The 22,347-nt window shown below is 45.2% G+C and overlaps 1 protein-coding gene across 1 annotated transcript in view; it reads right to left on the minus strand.

The window, feature by feature from the left end:
• Nucleotides 1-814: 814 nt before the first annotated feature.
• Nucleotides 815-22,347, minus strand: part of TMEM131 (transmembrane protein 131) — a 229,654-nt gene continuing 208,121 nt past the window's right edge. The window contains exons 32-41 of the mRNA XM_080813933.1: nucleotides 20,331-20,506; nucleotides 16,735-16,856; nucleotides 10,798-10,922; nucleotides 10,440-10,589; nucleotides 6,501-6,666; nucleotides 5,026-5,147; nucleotides 4,843-4,939; nucleotides 4,027-4,124; nucleotides 2,942-3,102; nucleotides 815-1,887 (exon numbers count right to left, since the gene is read on the minus strand). Of these exons, the coding sequence (XP_080670059.1) occupies nucleotides 1,603-1,887; nucleotides 2,942-3,102; nucleotides 4,027-4,124; nucleotides 4,843-4,939; nucleotides 5,026-5,147; nucleotides 6,501-6,666; nucleotides 10,440-10,589; nucleotides 10,798-10,922; nucleotides 16,735-16,856; nucleotides 20,331-20,506 (1,502 nt within the window). The 3' untranslated portion in view covers nucleotides 815-1,602. The remainder of the gene's footprint in view (nucleotides 1,888-2,941; nucleotides 3,103-4,026; nucleotides 4,125-4,842; nucleotides 4,940-5,025; nucleotides 5,148-6,500; nucleotides 6,667-10,439; nucleotides 10,590-10,797; nucleotides 10,923-16,734; nucleotides 16,857-20,330; nucleotides 20,507-22,347) is intronic.

A 22,347-nucleotide genomic window follows, 5' to 3' on the forward strand; every position in this document is an offset into this window, starting at 1 on the left:
CTGTTTCTGTTGGTCAGTAACACCTGATTGGCTTTGGTGGAGAAAGAGAAGCTCCAGCCTTGAATGGGTGTGTCCCAGTTTTGCAAGTGCATACAGGAGATCTGCTAGTGAGGCTGTCTGAGGGCCACGTTTGCCATGGGCCCCAAGCACCAGGGCTCCGGTTGTATAGGAATCTGGTGTCCCTGAGGGACAAAATATAGGTTGGAAAGGCAACGTGGCTCGTTCTACTGAGCCTTGGTGTAAAGCAGAGAAGAGGTGGGACTCAAGTTCATTTTGTACGTTTCACCTCAACCACTTTGACCTTGGGGGATGGTTGGATTTCTTCATGATGTAATTGACCTCAAACAGAAAGTTTGTGTTTAGTGTCTGCTGGTTACCCAGCAAGTCTGAGTGTTCAAAGGCTGGCTTTTAAAATAGACTGGAAATAAGCAGGGGAGAAAAGCCAGTTGGAGCAGGCAAGACTGTGTGAGAGAGTTAGCCGGGCTGACGAACTGTGGCATACCCAGTGTGCCTGGTATGTGGTGTTTCTACAGGTTCCATTTGGAGCATCTGTGGGGATCTGAAAAATTGCAAAAGGGTCAAAACACTTCTAATTAAAAGGAAGAATAAATTTTAGATGTGCCAATTATTTTCTCTCAAGGACCTTCAGTGACCACCATGGAAAGACATGGAATTTAATTAGACCACGGAGGTTTCCAGCCATGATAAATCAAACTGCACGGAATAAGGCAATGACAGAACGGTATACTCTGGGGTGAGAGAATCCAGTGATGAATAAATTCATCTTACTGTAAAGAAGAGACACACAACAATTCAAGGCTTTTGAAAAAAGCATCATTTATTTCAAAGTACAACACAAAGTTGTATTTTTAAGAAATACACATTCAATCTTGTATCCCAAGACTTGGCTATGTGCATTTCAGTTTATCGTTAAAATAACTTCAGGTATACAAATGGTACATACCTCAAGTACAAACAGCACAGAAAATGCGTATGGTCTCAACCGAATGTTTTTACATTCATTCACGGTTCTTAAAGTTGACTTACATTTCTGTAATCTGCTTTTAAACCAAGACAGCCTTATTTTAAAAAAATACTCTGTATTTTTCAGCACAAAGTCCTCATACATTTTTAAAATTAGATCTTGGTGCATAATATTGCGAAATTATTAAAAACCAAACTTGGTAATTTAATAAAATTGTCACATGCCAGGACTTCTGAATCAACTCAAATTATCTCCTTAGCTGTAAATGTCAAATTTGTGTTCAGACAGATAAATAAAGGATGGAAGAAGACAGGTGGTGGAGACTTGATAGCAGCTAAGGTTTTCAGATGTACAGGTCTTATTAGAATTTGTGGCTGAGTCCAGACTTTTCCCTAAAAGCACAACAGCAAATCTCATATTATCATAATTGCAAGAAAGATCTGAAAGAAGCGAGTGGTATAAGCCTGCCCTGCTTGAATCTGTTTTGCAAAGATGAGGAGGGTGGGGAGTGGGAAGCTACAGCAGTAACAGCCTTAAAAAGATGTCTCAAAAACTGGCATATCATGATCTAGATGAGGGGCCCCCACTTTTGTTTTTTTTTGTTTTGTTGCCTAATTTCAATTCTCATGAGGGAAGTGTGAATTAGACCAAGGGTCGGAGCTTCTTCTTCCGATTGTGGGGCTCCATATCCGCCATGGGTTGTAGGTCTGCCCCAAGTCATCAGCTGGACTGGAGGTGGAGGGAGCATGAGGAGCAGAGGAGTTTTCTGTGCCCATGAGACCAATGCTTGGCAGCGCGTTGGCTGGAGTAGTGAAGGGCAGGGTACTGTTCAGGTTGCTGGACCAGATCGAGCTGCTGAATGGAGTGGTGGACCACAAGCTGCTGGTGTTGCCAAGGATCGACTGACAAGACAGAAAACACGCAGCATGGAGCATCAGGACTGACAGGCGCGCAGGTGCTACGCGGGTGACGCTTATGCTAGAAACCGGGCCTGGGCCAGAAGGGCTTTCACCTTCTTTATTTTGAAACAAATGTTTCATACATACAGCCATCTCAGAATCTGAGCAGATGGGGCTTCTATCTTAAAGGGCTGGCAAACCACAGTGGGCCACATCCAGCCCTGCCTGTTTCTAAGTCAAAGGGCTGCGGGCACATGGCTGCCCCGCTGGGGGAGGGCCCGTCTGGCCACGTCGGCACGACTGCAGCAGAGGGGAACAGATGCAAAGAAGCAGGTTGGCCTGCGAAGCCTAAAATATTTACTGACCCATTTTAAAAGCAGCTTAACCATTCTTTAAAACTGAAGCCAGAATGATTTACAAGTAAAGAAGGTAAAGTATCTACTTTCAACCCTGCTTGTCTAATTTAGTTTTCCTGAGAATGAAGAAGGAATCACAGCAGGGTATTTTTCTGTCATCATTTTGTGAAAGCTGAAACCAGTAATTATCTTGGCAAGAATACTTCTTTGGAGCATGATCTCGACAGAAAAATTTAGCTGAAAAACCAACAAATGTACACTGGAAAAGTTCAAGCTAAGGTGCTCCCCCAAAGCAAAATTAATGCACCCTTCCAGCAGCTTGCTGCCGGGGACCCGAGAGGCTACAGGTCATAGAGGGTGAAGGCCACCCTCTGCCGCTGTCTGGCTGCCAGCCACAACTGTGGCCTGACTTGCAGGTTGGGACGAGGCGGTAATGCTTTGACTCAACTCGGAGACCCACCCCACAGGAGCTCACTTGTGCTTCCTATAGTTTCCTGACTGTAATCGCTGACGAATATGGGTGGGTCACTTGGGCAGAGTATGAAGACATGGCAATGGGCAATGAGGACCATAGAAGAACTAACCTGCCCCTTCCAGGCCATGCTCTGGCCTCTGTAACAGCGTCAGTGCTGCCTGAGGAGCAGTGACAGTAACAGCAGGAGTCATGAGGGAGCAGGTGAGGCCAAGCCCCGAGTACTCACTGTGGCCGTGTGGGTCGGGGAACTGGAACTGGCTGGCCAGGAAGGGCTGGGATCCGTTGCTGGAGAGTCCCAAAGGTAGGAAGGGCCACTACTAAACTCATTCCAGCCTCTCTGGGAGGCCTGATTGCATGATCGAGATAACCCAAGTTTGCTGAAAACTTCTGCAAATAAGGAAGCAATCAAGTGTGTATTATTTTGCCATGCTCACTGGGGCATTCATTCAGAGGCACATGTCCCCCCAGCTCTCACTCAGGGCCCCTCACCTGCTCTGCCAGCTCCCACCACAGCCTGGGGAAAACGGCACACAGGGGGTGTTCCCCAGAACTCGAGCGCATGGCACACAGTCTGAGCTCTTTACCTGGCCCGCTAGCTGGATGACACAGTGCAAACATCCCATTGCTAACGTGACTGCAGCGAAGGCAAAGCTCACACTGCAGCCTCTAGTCTGGGACACCAAGTAAGGAGCCCAGCATGGCCAGGAGTCACCTTTCAGACACACAATCCTTTTCTTGAAGTTCTTAAATAACGGCTGGGGACCACAAACCAGTTGGCACTCCTGGCACTGAGCTGGCTCTGCCGGACACCTGGGCTGCGGGCGGGTGGAAGAGGAGGCCCTTTAGAGAGGTTCCTGCTGGGCCTCCCTCACTGCAGGCCGCTGTGCCAAGGGCTGATGGGGCCTGGGCTCAGGCATCTGTTTGGGAGAGCTGCAACAGCCTGGCTGCCCTGAAGCCAGCCTGCGTGTCTTCTGTCAGTGCCTGACTACAGGGACAAAGAAACGCGCTGACAAAATGACAGGCTGGGGGGTGCCTGGGTGGCCTAGTCTGTTAAGTAGCTGCCATTGGCTCAGGTCATGATCTCAGGGTCCCTGCTTAGCGTGGGGAGTCTGCTTCTCCCTCTCCCTCTGGCCCCACCACTTGTGCTTGCTTGCTCGCTCACTCACTCTCAAATAAATAAAATCTTAAAAAAAAAAAAATGACAGGCTCTCCTGGTTCAGCGTGTTTCTCCACACATAAAACTAGACCTCATCTTCCCTTTTTCTTTGTCCACGGGCTTATTAGTTGCAGGTCTAGTGTTAAAACACTCACCACCAGTTAGGTTAAAAGAATTTCCAAAGGCCGAGAACGAATTGAGGGGTGTGAAGTCAGGGCTGCTGGGGTTGCTGGCAGGACTCCACAAACCCGAGCTGGATGTTACAGGAGGAAAATGCAACACACAGAGATGTATACTGGTTAGTGCGCACAGGCCTGTTACACACGGCTTTGCAGACAGCGGGCGCTGCGTCACCCGGGGGCACTTAGGCTATGGAAGACAGGCTCCTGTGCCAAAAAGGGTTCAGGCACAGAGAGGTTCTGAGCTCCTAGTCTACGCCAGAGCTGTGAGCTGGGCTCAAAGCAGGTGTTCTGCGGAGAGAACAGGTATTTTTTTTCCTTATGTTGATCTTCTGGTAATGGAAGATTGATTTTTAAAAATTTCCAATCCAGCACTCACCCCTTTCAATACAGGGTAGGTCGAGTTGGGGCTTTACGGACAGTCTTTACTATTACTGACCTGGGAAATTGAACCACAGCAATTGCTGCCCGTCACCGTGCCCAGGAGGGTTGCTCGGGGTCAGGAGAGCGCATCTCCAGTATTCAGTACACACTGTCCCGTACCAGCTCTCAAGCATAGTTTGTTCTCCTCTATGTGCTCACATCCTTTCTTACAAAAGACCATGACAGGGAAGAAGGACAGACACACACCTGGCCCTCTGTCGGGGGAGCCACCGGGCCTTCTGCTTCCACCCAACAGACCAGAGCTCCGAGAGGATGGCCTACTTGGAATCTCGGGGGGAACACAGGTATGGACAGAAAAAGCTAGCCCTGCCTTTTAGCTTTCTTTTGATTAAGAATGGTCTACTGTACCTGTCTGAGCCATCGCTGTCGACAGGAGTGTGTGAAATGCCAAGGCTGCTGGAAAAATCTGTTTTGTTTGAAGAAACTTTAGCAAAGCCATTCCCGCCTGTAACAATGGACTCTGAATTAATCAAAGGCAATTCTACTGTGCCCAAAGCCCAGGTGTGACAGATAGGACCCCAAGCCACTCACCTGGACTCTTGTCGTACCCAGCTGTGACTGCAGCAAACGTGGGGTTGCCGTTCTTGCCAGGGAGTGAGGCTGCTTTTGTCAATTTGTGTTTGCTTCCATTTGGCTGCTTGGTTTTAGGGTCACTTGAAGGAAGAAGCAAAGAGAGGGGCCATTCCTCAATAGTCCAGGCTGGAGGCCTGCTGGGGGCACTTGTCTTGGGCGGTTTGGCTGCCCTGAGACTGAGCCCATGCAGTGCCCTCACTGTAGCTGGGCCCAGGTTTTGACGGGGAGCTAGAAACAGCCCAGGACAGCCCCCCGAGTATGGCCTGGCCTCACCTAAAATGCTGCCAGACCTAAGACTGTGCCGTCTGATGGGACATAAGGGACTTGGGGGAAGGTGTGAAAACAGAAGGCCCCTAGAAAAGAGAGCAGCGCAGGGATGAGCATTTAGGGGCTGGCAAAGCTGCAATCCCATTTTAAAGAACACTGGATAGGGAGCCATTGGTTGTGGGCTGAGGAGGAGACCAAGGGCTCACCGGCAGGCAATACTATGTGACAGGGTTCTAGTCTCTGGCCTGTCAGGACCTGGTAAGGGGCCCAGTACAGCAAGGGCCCCAAGCAGGGCAGCCTGCCCTCTGGCTCTTTGGCAAGAGAGAAAAACTGGGCAGGTTGGCTGTCATGTCAGGCTGGGTGGTTCCCCAAGGGCAGAGCAGGGATGATGACAACATTGGGCTCTGCTTGCAGGTGTGTGTGTGGGGAAAACGTGCAGCACTGGGGGCATTCTAGCACTCACTAAGAACTCGTCCTGGGGGGCGCCTGGGTGGCTCAGTGGGTAAAAGCCTCTGCCTTCGGCTCAGGTCATGATCCCAGGGTCCTGGGATCGAGCCCTGCATCGGGCTCTCTGCTCAGCGGGGAGCCTGCTTCCTCCTCTCTCTCTGCTTGCCTCTCTGCCTACCTGTGATCTCTGTCTGTCAAATAAATAAATAAAATCTTAAAAAAAAAAAAAAAAAAAGAACTCGTCCTGGGCTCCTCACTCTTACCGAGGTTGCTGTTACAACAAGTTAGCCAAACACGGGGGGGCTCTGGGCCTCCACGAAGGAGCGCCATCGCGGGGCCCTGCCTGCCTGTTGGGAGGCTGCCGCCTCTGTGCATGGCACCTGGTGTAGCAGCTCTTGCGGCGGCCGGTCTTGGCCTGTAACTGCTGAGCTCTGCGGCCGTTAAGGGCGAAATAAACATCCTGTAAAGCCACTTCCTCAATGCACAGGGCGGCTGTAGATCTTCAATACTTAGGATGCTCACTGCCTCTTTAATTAGAAAGTAATTCTACTAAGTTAAATGATGCACAGTTGGGGCCGGGCACCAACCCCAGGAAAGGACAGAAGATGGTAGCGGTGGGATGGGACACCAGGCTGTGGCCACTGAGTGCTTCCAATCCAAGGGTGCAAGCATTTACCAAACTTAGTTATCTGAAAGGTGGGGGACAGCCAGGGACCCACCTGCTGGAGCTGCTGTTGACGATGCTGCTGTAGCTGCCCCGGGTCGAGAACGGGCAAGGTGCAGCAGGGGGAGAGGGAGAGGCAGGTGTCGGTGAGGTCTGGCGTTGTTTCAAGAAAATGTCTGCATTGAGGGTTTGCAGAGAAAGTTTATAAAGACTATCGGTAGCTGGAAATGAAAAATAAATGGTCTTGTTAATGTAGTGTTTTGATTTTTACTCTTGAAATTACTTTTGATGTTCTGATAAAATGCAGAACTCAACCGCTTCTATAAAACAAAAACGAAAACAAAAACAGCCAGCAAGAAAGCTTTTACATGTGTTCTGTTTAAAGGTTTGAAAGGGCAAAAGGAAGTCCTGCGTCTCTCTACCTATCGAGGCATTCCAATTCACTGCTCCTCAGTGCTCTGCCAGATGTTCCTGGACAGCTTTTCCCGGCTCAGGCTGGGAAGGCGGCTCTTCCTCATCCTTCAGGGGTGGGCAGGTAAAGTCAGTGCCTGGGACCGGACACAGTCCCTGTATTTCCACCCAGGAAGGTGTGGGGGTTGTGGGCAAAACATCCTTGAGTCCTATAGCTTGACTCTACCCTGCTGCTGCCCCAGTCCACGGCACAAGGATGCAGGCTCCTAGGACAGTCCTGCTGCCCTTTAGGATAATGTGTACAAAGCTGTTTGAAAAATTAAAAAAAAAAAAAAGCCTGCATAAATAAAATATTAATTCTGCACTCACTAAGAGGAAACACACATAACTTCTTTCAGAAAATGGCACCATCTGGTGAGGTTGCATCCGGCCCCAGCCACGGGGGCTGTGGCCTCTGTGAGCTCAGTCCCCATGGGCTCCTGGGATGTGTGGTTGCACACCTTCCCGCAGTTCTCCTGGCACAACAGCCCTGTCCTGTCACCCTCCTTTCCCATCCCTGCCCAGCACACTCTTCTACTGGGGCACATTCCTACCCCATTCCCGCCTGACGGCCCTTCCTGGCCTGTGCAAGCCCTGTCTACAGTGAGGACAGCCTGCTCTACTCCCAGTCTCTGTGAACGGTCTGTTTCATCTCACCTCCAGAAAGACCAGAAGCTGGCTCAGCACGGTGGTTCCACTTCTCTTGTGATTCTCTCCCACACCCGTGGTTCTCCCCAAGCCCCCAGGGCTCAGAGCCTGGATGGAGCTGCATGTTCCCTGGCTGCGTCAAGGCAGCACCTACAGCACGGCCATGCTAAGCCCCCTTCTTCTCAAAGCCTGAGCTAGCCATTCATTCCCCATCTCCAGTGCCACCTTGCACCTACCCCAGGATTCTGGCATTCCTCAGTGGTGTTGGCCCCTTATTCCCTGTCCCTGCCTCCAGCCCACCAGCTCTCACCCTTATGTGGTTAATCCCTTTCTTATATGCTCTGTAGTCTGTTGACTCGATGCCCATGTTCAGGGACAGTCCATCTCAAAGCTCTCCACCTTTCTGCCTGCCTGGGAAGCCCCTACAGCGCACTGTGTCTGGTATCACCTCCATGAGGTAGGACCATTATTTGTACAACTGTCCTGATCCTTCCCAGCCACCCCTTGCAGGACACCTTCTCTGACTACCCCCTCCCCCTCAAGAAGTGAGCCGGGAACTGTCCGCAGTGGGACAGTCCTCCTTCAGTGGGATGTGTTTCACTGGGCCCAGGAGTAACTTAGTAAATGCTGGAATGCAAGAGGGGAAGTTAAGTCAGAAAAAGACTTTTTGGACTAACGCTTGAAGTAAGAAGAGAAGATGGGGGGAAGGTAGGAGGTGACCAAGAATAGCATAGGGCATGTGCAATTAGAGAACTTTTTGACTCAACAGATTTCCTCTGGGGCTTTCTGTCTGCCTTTCAATAAACCCTTGGATTTGTTTTCTTTTAAAGTCATGACGTTATTCGAAGAGATTTTTCTCAGCATCTCCTAGGGGCCCAGGGAACCATGCTATAAGGGGTCCTGCCTAGGGGGAGGTTTTCCAGTGAGGTGCCGGCTAGCACAGCCGAATGGAGGATGGTCTACCCCCTGGGAAGCCTAGGAAGTGTAGCTCTGCTAGTGGGGGGTTTGGAGGCTGGAGATCTCAGCCAGGTCAATTATTAGTGAAGGGTGGAAAAGGGAGAAAAGACGAGAAAACAGGGGGACAGGGAGTGTATCAGACTGGTTCTTACTGGTTTCATGTAGCAGTTTTGTGTATATGATGGAGCCCTGCTGGAACTTTCCAGTAAGGCTGGTGGAGAGAGTGGAGAGGTTACAGGATGTGGGTCCAGGGTAAGGTATTCCTTGCTTGGAAAAGCACACAATCATTATGCAGATGTGGGTCTTGGAGCGAGTACACACTTTCTGCAGTGGCAAAGCCATCTAGCTGTCTGACAGGGAGCTCTGCCCTGAGGCACTGAGCTCTCGGAGGCATCGGCTGGCCTTCTTAGACAGGCCTGGGGAGGAAACAGAGGCCCACAGCATTCTGCTTTCCAAACATTTTCTTCTCTAGACCATTTGTCTGGCATTTCTTACATTCCTTCCCTCCTGAGGTGGGGAGCCGAACTCACATGGGTTTGGATCTGGTCACCTTTTCTCCTCCACCCCAAAGGAGGGACAACAGCATGTTTGTCAGGTGCCACTTGGTGGTGACACTGTCACGGCCAGCTATCTGGTCTTGAAGGCTGTGCCCGGTTGATACCCCCTTTCTCCTGTACCACGTGTTACTCATGGCAGCAGAGCTCACGCTGACCTCGCTGGGCCGCAGACAACCCTATGAAACTGGCTCCCTGGGAACCCAGTATCCCCAGTGCTGAAAACGTCCCTCTGTGGGGGCGGTGATGTCTGTTTAATACGGCATGGCCCAAATCACAAAGTGGAAGCCAAGGACCGGTGTCCAGCTGAAACTCAGAGGGGAATCTAAGGAAACAAAAAGGATTCAGCCCGGACACTAGGACGACTGAGAGATTCGTTTCAAGATCTCTGAATGACCAGGGATTTAGGTTTGTATCTCATCCCAGGCAAAAAAAATAGTATTAAAAAGTGCCAGAAAGTCTCATGGCAAATAGGGGGCTAAAGGTTTTACCACAGAAAGTGTCTCTTTCCAGTGTATTTATACAGGTGAAAATGTAAAAGGCACCATGTTTCCTGTACACAGCACCTGGACTTCCAAGTTCTTTTCCTCCTTCGCTTTACTGAGGGCTCCAATCACATAGTCTTCATTTAAATCCCCCTTTGCCCCAAACAATCTTTTGTTCAACTCTGATTTTCCCTTTGGCACAAACTGGCTAAGTGTGAGTTCACTCTAACACTGTAGATGGGTTAGTCCTCAAGCTGGTCCTCTCTTGACCCCAAACACCTATAATTAGGCCCCTCCCCTGGCCTGTGTCTGTTGCCTTCTATTCTGGATTGTAAGTATGTAAGGCGAGGACTGCTATCTTATTTTAGTAGCCTGTGCTACTGCCATGATTTGCTCTTGGCCAAGTCTGACAAACAAGGTCAAGACGCTAGTGAGTAAAATACAGAAACTTTCACAGGTGGTTTACGTAAAAGATGTGGGTCAAGGAAGGAAGACTGAATTTTTACAAAAATGATTATTACACTGGTAAACATTATGAGGAACTAGTCAGGCAAAAAATGGCTGAGTTAACAATTTCCCAAAGAAGTATTTCTTTGGGTGATTCACCGCTCCAGACAGATCTTCCCATTTTGTACACTGGGAAGTGGTGTGGTCTAGAAGCTCTGGAAAAGAGCCCTCATGTGAACTGTCTACTGGTTTTTCTGGTGTAAACACTCCCGCCACCGCCAAACAAGCTATGACACTTTTACCAATGGCAGACTATTGAACAAAGGGCTTTGGCTGGCTGGTACAAGTGGCCTCCAGCAGACCACAGATACCAGGCCTCCTTTTAAAGCAATACGCTCCACGGAATTTTCCTGCCCAGAGCGGACCCCATGGTTTCTCAATCCCCATACTTACAGCTGCCGGGCTTGTGAACTGGCACAGAATCCCATTCCGGGGGTGGAGAGTCTTTTTCACCTTCTGAGCTGCTGGTGTTGCCTAGTTCTTGACTATTTGGGAGGAATTTTGCTAGGGCAGGTGGCCTGTTATCCACTAACTTATTTGTACCTACACAAAAATCAGGAAACAAAAAAATCATTAATGGAGGATAATTCCTTTCTTTCAGGTCTGTTTCAATGAACCTTCTAATGAGGATGAGGATACCACCATAGCCTTTTACAGGACCGATGACTACTAATCGATTACTGGTAACTCACAACTAATAATTACTAGTACAATGAATCATGAAAATATCCATATGGTCAAACAAAAATACCTTTTGTTTTCTGGGAATTTCGTGATTTGGATCCACTTGTCAATGCAGTTGGAAGAGGAATCTTGGTTGGGAGATTTCTGCGTTGTTTACTTTCCAGTGGGGGGGTATAAGGGAGCTCTAAAGAACTGAAAGACAATCGTGGATGGAAAATACAAATTTATGCCTTTGTTTTGGATCAGAGAGTAGAAGTCCCTGATCACACTACAATTTCCATTGCATATGTTTTTCTAATTTGGCTTCCTCAGACGCTATGTAGTCATGGTCCTAACTTAACCCTGGCTGCTTTCCAAACGTTTCCAAGACTGCTCAGAAGACATGCAGCATCTGCAGATTTATCCTTTGCTATTCTGAGTGCTGACAATGAACTGAGGTCTGTTGTTTGATACTACGGAATGGGTTCGAGCACCTACCTCACATCGTATGTATAAAGGCTTTGGCAAAAACATGCTGTTTTGGGGGCTGCTAAATGCAGTCATTTTTGCTTGTGAATGAGTCTCTCCCATTATCCGGACTACTAGCGGGACTCTTGAATGTGGAGATTCTGAAAGGTCTCTGACTTACAATGTCAAAGGGTCTGCACATTTGTCTCATAGAAACCATGAAATGACCCAGGGCTAAGTTCCTGGGTTGCCTATGAAAATCCACTAGCCCACTGCAGAGCAGGACTGACAGATTTGCCTAAGCTCTAGGGTGAGTAGGGTGAGATGAATTTTCTTCTTTATTCTTAAACTCAAGGTTATCCCTGGGCAACATTTAAGTATTATTTTTTATTCATTCAGAGTATATATGTGTTTAAAAGATTCGGAGGTAAGCTTAACATAATAAACATTTGTAAACAGAATTAACTGGCTCTGAACTTCCTGTCCAAGGCAAAATGGGAGGCATGCTGTGCTATTTTCGTTTTTATAGCCTGATGCAGAGAACATTAAAATCTGCTGGGAGAGAAGCAATCTCTAGGAGAAATGGACACATGACCTATAGAAGGTAACAGTGTGAGCAATGTAACTGTCTGGGCCATAAAGGTATTCTTTACGAATTTGCTTCTGTAATGGTCACCAAGATCAAGTCAGAGGCTTGGGAAGGCCTTGGACAGGAGCTAAGCTAACTGTGGTCCAAGAAGGGTGTTTTCCGGTGAAGGCATGAGACATAGCTGAGAGAACCCAGTGGCCCCTTACCAGGATTCTTCCAAAATTTATCAGTTATCTCCACCATTCTGATGATGGCCAGAAAGCTGTCGGTTCAAGGGTGAGCAGAGAGCTTGCTTTTCATTAAAAATCTGACCAAGTTTACACGCTGACATAGATGTTCTAAAATGGGTGTGTCTCTGGCACTTTCCACCTTAGGGTACTTCCTGTCCTATCCCCAACCCTCAGGTGTGTGACTCCAACAAACCACTCTGGCCTCCCCGAGCCTGTCCTTCATGTTCTTTTTTATGTACCACATCATCTTCCTTCTGTTGCTATTCCAAATTCTCACTCCTAGAAGCATCTCACTCCTAGAAGGCATCCTGTTTCTGTTAGGTTCTGGGATGCGGACAGCCCACCATACTAATTCACATCAGATCTCAAAGGTCAGAATGGTTCAAACCTTCTAAGTGACAGAGTAATATATAAATATTAATAATATAAATAAACCCATTTTAAATAGGCTATTTACAAATATTTATATGGTAGTAGGTTAAAGTCATTTTCTTCTCTTTCTTTTGTATCTCTGCATTTCACAAATTTTCTACAATAAATATGTATTAGATTTGGAATCAGTAAAAGAGCTAACCAAAAATCCAAAGGGCTCTGTTAACCCAAGTAAGTGGAATTTTTGGCAGGTTAACAAACCAATGTGAAAAAATTCACTTTTTATGGGCAAGAGTATTAATGTTACAGTTTTATAAAGCTTCCATGTCCTTCCACTTCTGATTGACAGTGTTATTTAAAAATTCCACCTAAACAACAATAAAGGCTCCCATGAAACCCTCTGGTGCTGGTGGCAGAGGTGGGTGTGTGGGAATTATTTTTAGGTAAGTCATTTATAAGTATGGGGGTTGGGGCTATTTATACAAAGCCTAACTCTGTGCCACTGTAAAATTAGTTGGTTTCTTAAGAAAAAAGATGTCAGACAACTATTTTTGCTGACTCATTCTTTCCAAAATTAAGCTAAATGATCTTTATCAAGAAACCTTCTTAAAAGCTTCTAAGTAAAATAGGTAAAAGCCTACTTAATTTATAATTTTTTTAAAATTAACATATAATGTATTATTAGCCCCAGGGGTACAGGTCTGTGAATCGCCAGGGAGTCTACTTAATTTAAATGATTCTTTCTAAAAGGGAAAAACTGTAAGGTGGTTCAGATGCCAGGCTTGATTTTTGCTCTGTAATACACAGTCTGTGCCACTGTCTGGGGAAGGGGGAAGGCAGAGAGCTGAAGCCAAGGTGAGGGTTTTCCCAGTGCTCACGGGTCTGGAGGCCAGTATGTGAAATGTGGTGCCCACGGCCCTGAGCCGAGTGTGCTGTTAGAGCAGAATAGTAAAGAGGACAATTATTCTGTGAAGGCTCCCCGCACACCCTCATTTTAGATTATTACATTTAAGTCGTATAAAGTGTTGATAAATAAATAGACAACAAAAGGATGAATGGATAGCTGCTGTCCTAAGCCAGGCCTGGTTCCACTGTGCCTGAGCTGGAACTCTCATTTCCTGGCCTCTTGGACCTAAATACAGTCTTTTGGAAGTCTACAGGTCCACTTACTTCCATGGTGTCGAAGCTGGCCAAGACGGACTGACTGGCTCTCTGCCATTGCAACAGCATGCTCCCCACTCCCAGGAAATTTTTTGAAGCAAACTTCAGGGAGTATAGTGGGAGGTGGCTGCACAGGCAGAGACCATGACTGAGGCACTGCTCTGGCTTTATCACCACCTATTTATAAGAAAACAGATTCCTCGACATTTCAGGATTGGGTCTTGTAGCCTAGAAATAACAGAACATCCCACTAATACTGACTTATCAGCGTTTTGGCTGACTGATAGATGGAACATTTATTCCCAATCATATAAAGCTTTCAAAAGAAGGTGATAATACATATAAGCCTTATTAATGGTATCTCTTTTTAAGAGTGCATCTGTACCCTACAGATCATGGAATCACAGAGTAACAAACTGACATCATTTCTGAGGTGACAGGAGTTTTGGGTATCACTAACATAAGGACTGGCAGTGATTTTACCTGAGTGACAGAGCAAGGCCTTTACCATCATAACTCAGTGTAGACAGGGAATGGCTCTATTCAGAGAGGCCACATTTCTGGTTATTAAAAAAGCCAGTCTTTGTATGATCTCATGGATACGTGGAATTTAAGAAACAAAACAGAAGATCACAGGGGAAGAGGGGGAAAAAGAAAACAAGACAAAATCAGAGGGAGTTAAACCATAAGAGACTCTTAGTAAACAAACCGAGGGTTGCTGGTGAGGGGATGGGGTAACTGCGTGATGGACATTAAGGTGGGCACTGGGTATTATATGAGACTGATGAATCACTGAATTCTATTTCTGAATAATAATACATTATATGCTAATTTAATTTAAATTAAAAAAATTAAAGAATATATGGTCTATTTGTGAAAACAAACAAAACCAAAAACCAGTCTTTGTTTAACTCCATATCTGAGTGATGTACTAATGAATTCTGACTCTTTTAATAGATTTATCCCTGAGTTTGGAAAAACACAAAATAAAATTGGTGAGTTTAAAGAGATTAATTAAGGAGATTAGAGGAGTAAGGTTGCATATGGATTTCTTCAATTACAAAAGACAATTTAGAAAGACAATTCAGAGAACACTGCTTAAACTGTTTTGCTGGTAACGATTTTTCTCTTAACTATGCACCAAGAGGACATGAGTTATCCTTGTAACTGTCCCTTGATGGAGAGCCAGCAGAGAATGGACTCCTGTAGCTTTCTGTTAACCAGAGACTCAAAGTCCTTATAAAATTAGTAGCATTCAAGTGAAAGCTTTTATAAAATTTTCAAAATCAAATCTGCTAACGGTCAACTTATTTTATAAAAAAATAAGAATACTGTAGAAGAGGAAAAGGGATGAAGGTAAAAATTAACATGTAGTATTTGTCTAAAAAATACTGTGTCTCTGAGCTCAGGCATCAAGGCTAACACACAATGCAGAATGGGTAAAATCACCTGTAATTCTGCTAATGGTCAATTTATCTCATAAAAATTTGGAATATAACAGAAGTCAGGGGAAAAGAGATGAAGGTAAGAATTAACATGTACTATCTGTTTAAAAAATTATGTCTGACAGCTCACACATCTAGGCTAATCATGCAGATTTGGCAAAAACCACCCATGGAATGGTTTTGTTACGATAATTTTTAGAAGGTTGGTTTTTAAATCCGTGCTAAGAATTATAGCATGATTTTCTATTCTCACAAGATTTCCATGAAAACTATGGTTTTTCAGAATCTGTATTTTTAGCCCCATTTACTTAAGAATATCTTATCAATCACCTAAGCCTGCTTTAAAAGGCCTAGAAGGATAATCCCTAATCACTAGAGTGTTGTTCCAGTCCTGGGATGCCAGAATGTTGTTAGCACTAATTAGTGCCTCAGGTTGATTTCTCTCAGGAGAGATCCAAGTGTGTCAACCATTGCTTCTAGCTGGATCAGATTGTTCTCAACAAACTGTGGGATTGGATCCAATAACAATTTGCACATAAGAGTGAATTTTAGGTCTAAATATTCCATTAGTAATTAATGACTGCCATATGCTGTATTATTTCATAAATTCAGAGACGAGGTTTCATTTCACTAGCATTAACACCTAATTTTTAGGAGCTGTTGATTCTGTGGAGGAGACTGCCTGTGCCTGAGTTAGGCCCTTCTAGGGAAGAGTCCAGTTTATTGGTGTTTCTGGAAATCTCACATATTATTCCCAGAATCAAAGAATAGATCTTCCCAAAATGTAAGGCCAATTCTAATGATAACAATGCTTTCCTTTAGTAATTTATACCCAACTCTCTCTACCTCCTAGGTCAATGCTCCCTTATCACACAAGAAGGTAAATATCAGCTTCCATTCTAATGGCCATTTTGTATGATCGCCTATGAAGGGCATGAACAATGCTAAAACTAAACTTAGCTTATTTGGTAGATCTAAGGTTTAATGAAAGTAACCTTAGTTAATGACCTACTAGTTCAACTCCTTCATTCACTTGAGGAAACATTCTGCAGCAAGCCTTCCCTGTGGGACCCACCAGAATCCTGTTCCATGGTGACTGGAATGGAGTTATTTCATAGTTAATTCTTGTCTGATAGGGGATATCTGCCCTAAGCTTTTTTATTTATTTATTTATTTTATCGGAGAGAGGGAGAGAATCTTCAGCAGACTTCCGCTGAGTGCAGAGTCCAACTTGGGGCTTGATCCCAGGACCCTGAGATCATGACCTGAGCTGAAGCCGAGAGTCAGACGTTTGACGGACTGAGCCACCCACGTGCCCCTTGCCTGAGCATTTTCAGGTAAGAATAAATTCTTTCAAGTTTTATGGCACAGAATTCTAGAACCCAATTGCAGCTCTGGGTTAGTGAAGAGACTCAGAGCTCTTTTTGAGAAAGTTATGTTCCTATCTGTGGTTAAACCACCAAGGTTACCTTTGTATGGAACTGAAATGGCTCTCTGCCTGGGAACAAATTACCAACCTAAAATTTCATCCTAAATTTTCAGAACAAGTCCTTAACTCTGCCTTTTCCATGTCTGATATCAGCAGCATGTGGTCCCCAATCAACACCAGGCATTAGAAAAACACTGAGAGGAGCATGATGCAGCTGTGGCTTTTGCTGCAGAAACCCCACAGTAACCAACCCACCACAAAAACATGACCTGATTCACCAGTCATTTCTTATGTATGCCTGATTATTTCTGCATACATTTATTTTTCTTACCTGGGTTTCACATCTGTTGGGATTTCTTTCTTTAAAAGTTTTTTGCTTTTTTGCTTCACTTGAGACATTTCATTTTCCTGTTTTTCAGGCATGGCTTGTTTTCCCTTTTGCTTTTCTGTATCCTGTAAAAAATGTACACTTAATTGCTATGAAGGATTAATAAAAATGAGTGATACAGCCCTATATGAAGGCAGAAACACAAAATCAAAGAGGCAGCAGATACAACATGTTATATGTATAAAAAGAATAAACTTTTTCTATCTTTATTGTAGTTCTGTCAATTTTTTAGCCTTTGTTTTATTGTAATTATGTTTTGGAGAGCCTGAATTATAAAGAGTATTTTTATTTATACTCATGTTCTGCCTGGGGTGGGTGGTGGCAGTGGCAGGGTCAAATTGGTAGCTTCTCATTTTTAAGCACAGGGGTGGGTGTGTAAAACCTTGCTCTTTTACAAGAAAAGTCAGCTTGGAGTACAATATAAAGTCCTACACTTCCGGCAATGTTGCTAATCCTAAGTACAGGTAAAATCTGGGGCGAGAAAGCAGTGCAGGCAGCAATACACATTCGCACCTGTTCACCAAGTGTTCACAAGCAACACTGTGAGCATGGAAGTGTTACGGTGGGTTTAATGCTAACCATTCACGATCAATGAGAGGGGCTTCATTATTTATTCAGTTACTCAACTGACACTTACTGGTCACCCACTTGGTGCTGGGCAATGGGGGCTCCCAGGGGCCCAGACCCTTTCCCCAAGGACTGTGAAGTCTAGCAGGAGGCAGACGCATATGACGGTTGGAGACTTGTACCCTGGTGGAGGGCTGTTCATGGGCTCTGACCAGAACAGAGAAGGGCTGTCTTACCTGGCTTGAGTGTGGAGCCTGCATGGGAAAGGCCACACTTAAGCTGTACCTTACAGCTGTGCTGTGTCACTGGTCTGCCCCCTGTGGTTTCCAGTACCTGACTGGGTAAATACGGAAGCCACACTTAGGCATGTTTATAGTGAGTCCACACTGTTGTGGCATCCAAGCATGAGACCAGTGGCCTGGCCTCCCAAACAAGGCACAGATCTGTTCAGGTCTTATTGAACTCATTGGGGAGTCCCATGTGGCATGGGTATGTACAACCTACGTGCGATAGGACTGCCCATATGACAGACTAGAAAGAAACAACACCCTGGTTCTTCACCCCACAAAGCTGGAGCAACACGGTGTGCAGGGAAACACCGAGGCTAATTGGGGGACGGAAAGGGGAAGGACAGCCTCAGTCAAGCACCACAGCTGTGGGTATGGGAGTTACTGGTACGGGTCAATGAAATGCTACCCAGCTTCACCATTTATGGTCATTAAGGCACCCTGGGTTTTAACAGGTCACATCAGGTCAATCTGTTTAACTGTCAGGAGTAAATAACCAGAGAAAGGGCAAAGCCACCCTCTTGCCCACATACCTTTTAAGACTATTCTGAGTTATTCAAGAAGTATTTCTTGAACACTTGACTCATCAAGCACTTTTGTACACCATGAGCTCTCTGAGGATAAAGAGATGGTCTTTTTGTCCTGTTGTTTCCCATGCACAAGGTTAGCACTCAGGTGCTTACTACCTAATTTTTTTTTCATTTTAATTTGCCTTAAAAAAAGACCGATATAGCTGACACAAATGTGACAAATTTCAAGTGTACGACATTGTGATTCAACATCTATGTTATGCTATGCTCATCACAAGTGTAGCTCCCATCGGTCACCACACAACGCTGCCGTGATATCATTGCCTGCATTCCCTATGCTGTGCCTTCCATCCCTGTGACTTATTCAGTCCACAACTGGAAGCCTGTATCTCCCACTCCTCCTCACTCATTTTGCCCATTCCCCCGCCCACCTCTCCTCTGGCCACTACCAGTTTGTTCTCTGTATTTGTGGGTCTGATTCTGCTTTTTGTTTATTCATTTGTTTTGTGTTTTACATTCCACACATGTGTGAAAGCAGGTGGCATTTGTCTCTCTCAGTCTGATTTTTTTTTTTTTTTTTTAACCTAGCATAACTTCCTCCACCCGTGCAGTCACATAGCAGGAGCTCATCCCTTTTTAATGGCCATGTAATATTCCACTCAAGCCTTCCTTTATGAATGAATGGGTTGAGGAAGGTTGGAAAACACATCTGTGGGATACTGACCTATCAAGTCTGTTATCTAGTTAGGAAAAAAACACACACAACTGGCAAGCAGATCAGTCAATAAGAAATAAAAGCACAGAAACTGTATGCAAGAGCACTGAGGAGGATGTCTAAAAACCAATCTGGAGGGAGGACAGAGGTAATGGAGCTATATGGAGTCTCTGCTGTGTCTGTAAGAAACAAATGGTGGGGAAGGAGATGGGAGGAGCGGGAGGAAGAGAGCAGAGAGGGGAGAATGATGCCAGGGGTGCACAGAGAATGGCGGCAGATGGGGTCAGATGGAGAGAAGCGTTAGGAGAAAAGCCAGAAAGGCAGGAAAGGAAGTGAGGAAATGCTTTCCAAATGCTTATTCATATCACTGAAACCGTTGGGATTCCACTCAAAGATGAGTAGATGGCATTCTACTTCTTTGAAGGAATCTGTTTGGTTATAATAAAGTATAGAACTCCAGGACTATGCACTGTCCTGAGGGCATACGGAGCATCCCACCAAATGTGACAGACCCAAAGGGGAAGGGAGGGAACAAGAAAAATAAGCCACATGTAAACTTCATTTAAAAATTAACATGCAGATAACGCTGTTAGATATCTTTAAGAAATGATTCCTTAGGTCACTAGATTAAAACTGAAAACGAAATTTGGGCCTGTAACATTAAAGGCTATATTAGGATCATATTAAATTTGGAATATAGTTATCTAAAAATAAAAATGCCAAAATAGAATTATGCCTTCACTTTTCTACATAGCACTTGTAACTTACAGTCTCAGACCTGTTCACAACAGTAACTTTACCTTCCATTTACCTAATGCCACTAAGTACCAGGCATTTTGCAGTATTATCTGACACTAGTGACAACCCTGAGAGCTGAGGACTTTGAGAAGTGAGGTGGCTTTCTTGATCCGGTAATGTGTGCCAAGCAGAGTCCCTAGTTCTGGGTGATCGCTGAAGCCTGGGGTCTTTCCCTGGGCCACCTTCCTCTCCACGACAGTCCCTGCCATAACTGTGGGAGGAGTGAGCTGCTATTGACGCCCACTGTACCAGTAGTGGTAAGACAGAAGTCCCATATAATTAAAATGGTCTAGTTCCTTTTCATTCTCTTTTGATACTTAAAATTTGAAACTGATTTCATGAGCCAGAGAAGTTACTATTCCAGACAGTCCCTGACTTTCAAGCAGTGTGTCCAATTTCTAACTACTTTACTTTATCAACATGCTTGCCAATGCTCCTGTTGGGGGGAAAGGATGACCTCCAACGTGGGGGCTGTGACTGCTTCCCGAGAGCCAGTGACTGTCCAGCCATGCCTATGCACTCAGAGGAGGAATTCCCAGAATGTGTGCCTACATTAGAGATAAAGCCCGATCTATGAAACAGTGTCTCGCATGCTGCAGGGGACACTTCCTTCTCTCATTTGTTTATGGGAGACTGTCATACCTCCTTGAGGAGAGGCTCTGTGTCTGGGTTGGAGGTCTCCGTGGTGGTGGAGGAGCTGTCGTCATCAGCCAAGGAGTCTTTCAGATCGTCTTCCTGTGGCTTTCCCTTTCCCTTTTTCTCCTTTTCCTCTTGCTTCTTAGGTGGTTTCACCTTGCGCTGAAGAGGTTTTCCTTTCCCTGGGGATAAAAATCAAAGTAAAGTAACTTCTTGATTTTTCAAACAGCTCAGAAAACACAGCCATTACAATGTTTCTCTAAGAGGCTGGACTCTCAGCGAAGGTTTCTTTCTCTACTTTATTTCTTTTCTGATTAAAACTTTCCAAATCATGTTTGACTTTTTTTGATGAGAATATTTGTAAAAGTCAATTTTATTGAGGCACAATTTATGTACAATAACATAAACCCATTTTAAGTGTACAGTTCAATGATTTTTGGCAAACTGAGTAGTTTTGACAAATCTACGTCTGTCTTAGAATATTTTTTGATACCCCTGAGGACAATGTGGCTTTGAAAAGTGACAGAAGTGAAAACCAGAGATCCTTTCCAATCTCTTTGGAGCTGGAAGCTTGAGGGTGACAGAGGATGAACTGTCCTTGGGCATCACCCGAGGGATGCTAAGAGGCCTGGTGCCAGAGCCATGATGGCTGAGTCCAGATCCTGGCTCTCCCTAACCAGGTGCATGGCCTTGGCCTCCCATTGGGGTTGTAATAAGGAATTGCATAAAGCCCTCAGAGCAGTGCCTGACACATAAACACCATGGAATGTTCTATATGGACAGAGTGAAACAGAGCTCTAGTGAGCTTAGTATTTTAAAAGATATGGATGCTCCCAAGACAAATGAGAAACCAACCTATAGCATATTTGAGTACCTACTACTTCCCAGGCAGAGCTCCATGTCCTGGGAATACAACAGCCCCAACGACATAACCCTTGCAGCTTCCGTTCCAGCTGAGTTAGACAATGGCAGAGAAACTGCCAGACTCCAAAACCTGAGGAATCACCTGGGTGGGTAGGCAGGCTAAAGCTGCAGAAGCTACATAAGCCACAGCCTCACCCATTGTCTACATGCCATTTGAAAATACATCCTTTTGATAACTGGGGCTTAAACAAGTTATTTAAATCCTAATGTCTCCTGGCCACTGGTTAATTGTTGCCAGAAACTCCAAATCTGGCGTCTAGAACAGGGGTTGGCAAACGGTGGCCCTGGAAGGAATCTATCCTGCAGTCTGTTTTGTATGGCTTGCGAGGTGAGAATGATTTTTTCATTTTTAAGTGATCAAAAAAAAGAAACAATATATGACAGAGACCGTATGTGGCATACCATGCCTCACGTATTTATTGTTTGGCCCTTTACAGGAAACCTTTGGTGGGCCTGATCTAGAAAAAGAACAGGTAAAGGTCTGACTGGATTTTAGGAATGACATTTTGTCATTTACTTTCACACTAATTCCAGGAGGTAATAAACTTGAAGCTACAACTGGGACATTAAATCTCAAAAATTGAGAAGCCTTTGTTTTAGGAGAAGACTGGCCAGTTGGTTTAATTACAACAGCTTATGCTCCACCCTGACGGCCTGGAGCTCCTTTCTGCCATGGCAAACGGGAAGGAGCCAGTCTGGCTCTGGCCCTCGAAGCCCCTATGATTTCTCAGATTCTGAGTTCAACAGTTCATGCTGTGAGTACTTCAGACTTTCCCACGTGCCTGAGATCGATACCCCATGCAATGAACAATTCTGTCATGCTTATGAACATTCTCTGGGTGAGAGGCACTATTTGTATAAATAACCAGTATTTACAATAACTCAAAACCTGCTTAATTAAATAGGAAAGCACTAGAAGTTATTTTTTTTTAAAGCTGGCTCAAATTTTGAAAATATGGATACATAAAGGAGAAAAAGAAACACTTAACAAACCAATACTTAAGCCGAAAATTTGGGTAAAAAAAGCTTATTTCATGAAAGATGCTTTTTATCTCCAAATCCCCATCTTTTACAAATTTCTTAATATCCTGCCCTTGGA

This window comes from Martes martes, assembly GCF_963455335.1.
Source record: "Martes martes genome assembly, chromosome: 9".
In the NCBI taxonomy this organism is placed as follows: Eukaryota; Metazoa; Chordata; class Mammalia; order Carnivora; family Mustelidae; genus Martes; species Martes martes.